General features: G+C 37.1%; 1 protein-coding gene across 1 annotated transcript in view; it reads left to right on the forward strand.

Annotated features, from left to right (window-relative positions):
- Positions 1-4259, forward strand: part of LRRC52 (leucine rich repeat containing 52) — a 48653-nt gene extending 44394 nt beyond the window's left edge. Inside the window, exon 2 of the mRNA XM_074220356.1 lies at positions 3822-4259. Coding sequence (XP_074076457.1) covers positions 3822-4138 — 317 coding nt within the window. The 3' untranslated portion in view covers positions 4139-4259. The remainder of the gene's footprint in view (positions 1-3821) is intronic.
- The last annotated feature ends 1801 nt before the right edge of the window (positions 4260-6060 follow it).

Genomic DNA, 6060 nt, shown 5'->3' on the forward strand with positions numbered 1-6060 from the left:
TATGTCATGGAACATTACTGTTCTATTAGAAACCAGGAGGGAAGGGAATTCAGGGAATCCTGGAGGGATTTGCATGAACTGATACTGAGTGAGATGAGCAGAACCAGAAAAACACTGTATACCCTACCAGCAACATGGGGGTGGTGATCAACCTTGATGGACTTGCTCATTCCTTCAGTGCAACAATCATGGACAATTTGGGGTTGTCTGCAATGGATAATATTATCTGTATCCAGAGAAAGAACTATGAGTTTGAACAAAGACCAAGGACGATTACCTTTAATATAGAAAAAAACTGATATCTTATTGTCTGATCTTGCTATCTCTTATACTTTAGGTTTCTTCCTTAAGGATATGATTTCTCTCTCATCACATGCAATTTGGATCAATATTCAACATGGAAACAATGTAGAGACTGGTAAATTACCTTCTGTGTGGGATGGGGGGAAGGAAGTAAGATTAATAAATAAAATCTTTATAATTAAAAAAAACCCAAAGGACAACAAAAAAAGAAAATCAAGTAACAGAGATAGAAGAAAAATTGGGAAAAGAAATGAGAGAGACACAGGAAAGGAAAAACATGAAAAAGAAGTCAGCAGCCTAGTCAAGGAGATCCAAAAAATGCTGGAGAAAATAACATGTTAAAAACCAGCTTAGGTCAAATGGATAAAACAGTTCAAAAAGTTATTGAGGAGAAGAATGCTTTAAAAAGCAGAATTGGCCAGATGGCAAAGGAGATAAGAAAGCTCTCTGAGGAAAGTAAATCCTTCAGATGTAGAATGGAGCTAAAGGAAGCTGTTGACTTTATGAGAAGTTAGGACACAATACTTCAACACCAAAAGAAATGAAAAATTAGAAGAAAATGTGAAACATCTCGTTGAAAAAACAACTGATCTGGGAAACAGATTCAGGAAATATAATTTAAAAATTATTGGGATACCTGAAAGTCATGATCAGGAAAACAGCCTTTACCTCATTTTTAAAGAAATCCTACAGGAAAATTGCCCTGAAATCCTAGAAGCAGAGTGCAAAATAGAAATCGAGAGAATCCACAAATCTCCTCCGGAAAGAGATCAAAAAAAAAAAAAACAACCCCCAGGAATAACCAAGTTCCAGAACTCCCAAGTCAAAGAGAAAATATTACAAACAGCCAAAAGGACACTATTCAAATATCATGGAACTGCAGTAGAGATCACACAGGAATCAGCAGCAACTACATTAAGGGATCGTAGGACTTGGAATATAATATTCTGTAAGGCAAAAGAGCTTGGAATACAACCAAGAATCAAGTACCCAGAGAAACTGAACGTCCTCCAAGGGAATTTCGAATGTTCCTATTGAAACGACCAGAGCTGAACAGAAAGTTTGACCTTCAAATACAGGACTCAGGTGAAGCATAGAGAGTTGAGGAGAAGGGTAAAATATGAGGATCTTAATGATGATGAACTGCATGTATTCCTGCAGAGAAAAATGATAATACTCATATGAAACTTCTCATTTAATAGAGCTGGTAGAAGGAGCTTTTATAGATGAAGCACAGAAGAGAGCTGAATTTGAAGATATAATATATTGTAAAATTGGAGTCAATTGGGGCAGCTAGGTGGTGCAATGGATAGACCACAGGCCCTGGAGTAAGGGGTACCTAAGTTCAAATCTGGCCTCAGACACTTAATAATTACCTAACTGTGTGGCCTTGGGCAAGCTACTTAACCCCATTTGTCTTGCAAAAACCTAAAAAAATGGAGTCAGTGACTAAAAGGAAAATGCACTGGGAGTAAGAGAAAGGAGAGGTGGAATAGGCTGATATTTCATATAAAATATTTTTTTACAATGAGCTTTTGCCATGATATAGAAGGGGAAAGGCAAGGTGGAATGAGGGAACCTTCACTCTCATCAGAAATGGCTCAGAGAGGAAACAGCATATATACTCAATGGGGTATAGACATCTAGAGTAAAAAGGAGAGGGGGAAAGGCGGAAGGAGGGGGCGATGTGGGTGATAGAGGAGAGGGTGGATCATAGGAGACAATAGTCAGATATAACACATTTTCTTTTTTTTGCTTCTTACAAGGGGCTGGGATTGGGTGGCTTGTCCAGGACCAAGGAGCCAGGTGGTTGCTAGGTCTCAGGGGTGGTATGTGGGCTCAGGGCCTCTTGGCCCCAGGGCCGGTGATCAGTCCGCTGCACCACTTAGCCACCCTATAGCACATTTTAGAAGAGGGACAGCATGAAAGGAGAGAGAAATATATAATATATGCTAGTGGGGAGGGAATTACCATCAGCAACAGTGGGAAAATATGAAAGTAACTTTTATGGTGGACTTATCATAAAGAATGTGATCCACAAGAGACAGAGGTAATGGTATCAGAACATAGACAGAAACACATTTTTTCTCTTTCCTTTACTTTATTACTCATGAGGGTCTATATTTTGGGGGGGAGGGGTATTATGTTTACTCTCAAACAAGAATATTTTAGTAATGTATTAAAAAAAATCACTTGTACAAAAATATTCATTGCAGTTCTGTTTGTAGTGGCAAAGAATTGGAAATTAAGTAAATGTCCTTCATTTGGGACATGACTTAATAAAATGTGGTATATGTATGTGATGGAACACTATTGTTCCATTAGAAGCCAGGAGGGATGGGAATTCAAGGAAACCCAGAAGGATTTGCATGGACTGATGCTGAGCGAGATGAGCAGAACCAGAGGAACATTGTATACCCTAACAGCAACATGGGGGTGATGATCAACCTTAATAGACTTGCTCATTCTATTAGTGCAACAATCAGGCACAATACTTTATTTTTCTTCTTTAGGGATATGATTTCTCTCTCATCACATTCATCTTAGAACAATGTATGGAAATCAATGAAAACAATGTAAAGACTAACAATGCCTTCTGTGGGAGAGGGAGGGAAGCAAGATTAGGGGGAAAATTGTAAAAAATTAAAAATTAAAAAAAAACTGTCTTTACATGAAATTGAAAAAATAAAATGCTATATATTAAAAAAAGAAATGTTACAGATGAGTATGTGTTCAATAAGGATCTTAAAATGTTTGGAGGATTGTAAAAAAATTTAAAGATAATAAGTTTTGGTCTTCATTTTAACCCCACAGTTCCTTCTCTGGATAAGGATGGCATTCTCCATCACAAAATTGTCCCTGATTATTGCACTGATGGAATGAACAAGAATCATTAATCATCACACCATGTTATCATTATTATATATAATTGTGGAAGCTCTTTCTTTGAAGATCCTTTAAGGACAAGATATAAATCCATGTAATTGCATCTATGCTTGAAGACAGGGAATTGATTAAACCAGTGGTTCTTTATCTCCTGGAATATAAAGAACCTTTCTTAATGTCAACAAAAATGTTTCTAGACATTTACAGATTATATATGGAATATATATGATATTTTATAGATTATATGATAATAGTTATATTATTAATATCATTGCTTGAAAAATATAAATGCATGAAATCTCTGTTGTATTCAGCAATGCTATTAAATGAGTCTGTATGAACCACAATAGCAACTACAAACTTTTGAAAATAGTAATAGATATATTGAGAAAAATCGTTTGTTCCTTCTATAGAAGATGTCTTCTTATGTAACATGAGTTATTATGCATATTTTGTTGGAGATAAATAAAAATCAAAATAACAATTTTTGGTGTACCTATGGACATACCATTACAATTATCTCATATTTCCCTGGGGTCTACAAACCAAAGACTGGGAATGACTAGATAACCTCTTGAGGTCCCTATTAATAATCTATCTTAACATCTCTGTCTTTTGTGTTTCTCCTACAGATAGCTTAAATGCCACCTGCAAAGTCCCTTCAGATATGGCAGGGTGGCCCTTGACCCTGGTGGGGAATCCACTCAGATATAAGTGCCTCACCCACCTGAACCACAAGGACTATGCCTTCCTGCTCCTGATTGGTCTCTGTATCTTTGCTGGGGGCACAGTCGCAGCCTGGCTCACTGGAATGTGTGCAGTCCTCTATGAACATATCCACCGGAATGTTGATGATGAAGAGCTGGATGAAGAAACGAAGGAGACAAGACCCAGAAGGACCCGGGTTTTTAAAAGCAAGGATGAAATGATTCTGAGTTCCAATTATTAAAGCCAGATGTGCCTTCCCCGAAGAGCCCAGCTCCCTTTATTGCTCTTTCCCTCTCTCCTTCCTCTTCCATGCTGTCCTTGTAGATGAAATGATATTAACCAAATAAACAAGCTCAATGATTGCCATTTCCTAGATCCCTCCTTTCCCTTCTCCGTAGTTCCATGTCTATTTGAATTGGCTTACCAAAGGGTAGAACAGAGAAAGCCAAAAAATCAAGTCACATCAACAAATATTTAAACTTTTATAATGTGTTAGGCATTCTGCTAAACCTGGGAATGAAAAGAATATCAAAAGCCTCTTTTCTCAAAAAGTTCATATTCTAATGGGGAAGAAATGCAAACAATGACCTCTAAACAATCTATAGACATGATAACTTGAAAGTAATCAACAGAGGGAAGACATTAAAATTAAGGGGGAATCAAGAAAGGCTCTCTCTTGAAAGTGGAATTTTAGTGAGATATGAAGTTAGGGAAGCCAGGAGGTCAAGTGAGGAGGAAGAGAAAGCAAAGGCATGGAACTGGGAGATGGCATTTACAAAGAATAACAAAACAATGCAGATAGTAGAGTATGTGGAAGGGAGTAAAGTGAAGGAAGACTGCAAAAGTAGGAAAGACCCAAGTTGTAAAGGTTTTTAAATGCCAAATAGAGTATTTTGTATTTGATTGCAGAGGTAATTTTGAGCACCTGAATTTATTAAAGGAAGGGTTAGGGAGTATCAAGATCAGACATTTGGGAAAATTACTTTAGTAGCTATGTGGAGAATGGATTGACATGAGGAAGTTACTGCAATAGTTCTGGTGTGAACTGATGAGGCTGGCACCAAGGTGGTGGTTACAGTAGAAAAGAGGGAATTTAAATGCAAATTTGGAGACTGCGGCCCCTACTCATCTCTTGGATTATGTCAACAATATTAGTTTGTCCAATACAAATTTGTTAAGTACCTACTATGCTAAGCATATATTTGAGGTATGGGGAGACAACCTGTGTAAATGTATACAGGGAACAGCAAGTAGGACCATTTTCTGCAATATAGAGTACATGAGAGTAATTCACAACAAATCCAGAAAAGTAGATTTGAAACTGGATTGTGAAAAGTTTCTGAAACCAAATAAATGACTTGTCATTTTATCGTAGAAGCAAGAAGGCATCACTGGGACTTTTTGAGAAAGCAGCTTGGCAGCTGTGTGGAAGATGGACATGAACAGCATTCCAACCCCCTTTTCCCTTTCCTGTGTCTATGTTCATATATGTTCATATTATCTATCATTTATGCCTAGTAAATTACATTTTATTAGCAGCTAACTAATTTGGCCTCCAGATCTTTTTGGGATACCAACATGCTATTTAATACATATATAACATATATAATCTCATTTGAGCCTCAGAAGAACCCTGGGAAAGAAAAGCTACCAGCATTATCATTCCCATTTCATAAATTGGGAGATTAAGTGGATGCCAATAGTCACATAAAGAGTAGCTGTCTAAGGCAAGATTCAAACCTGTGTATTCTGGTCTGCTGGGTCTAGTTTAATCCTCAAGTCCAAAGCTAAGAAAAAAAAAAGAAGACAAAGATCGTCAGGAAATACAGATTACCTAGGATTATGAAAAAATAATCATTCCTACTCTACAAGAAAATGTCACATTTTAATTTCAAACTACTATTTTTATCCATCTACATAAAGAGAAAGAACCAAATCATCTTTATTTTTGTTTTTGTTTTTGTTTTTTAGATTTTTGCAAAGTATATGAGGTCAAGTGGCTTGCCCAAAGCCACACAGCTAGGTAACCAAATCATCTTTAAAAAGAAACTAAGAGGAGAAAGCTAGGTGTGAAGTGGAGAGAGCACCAGCCCTGGAGTCAGGAGTACCTGAGTTCTAATTTGAACTCAGACACTTAATAATTGCCTAGCTATGTGACCTTGG

This window comes from Macrotis lagotis, chromosome 2 (assembly GCF_037893015.1).
Source record: "Macrotis lagotis isolate mMagLag1 chromosome 2, bilby.v1.9.chrom.fasta, whole genome shotgun sequence".
Classification (NCBI taxonomy): Eukaryota; Metazoa; Chordata; class Mammalia; order Peramelemorphia; family Peramelidae; genus Macrotis; species Macrotis lagotis.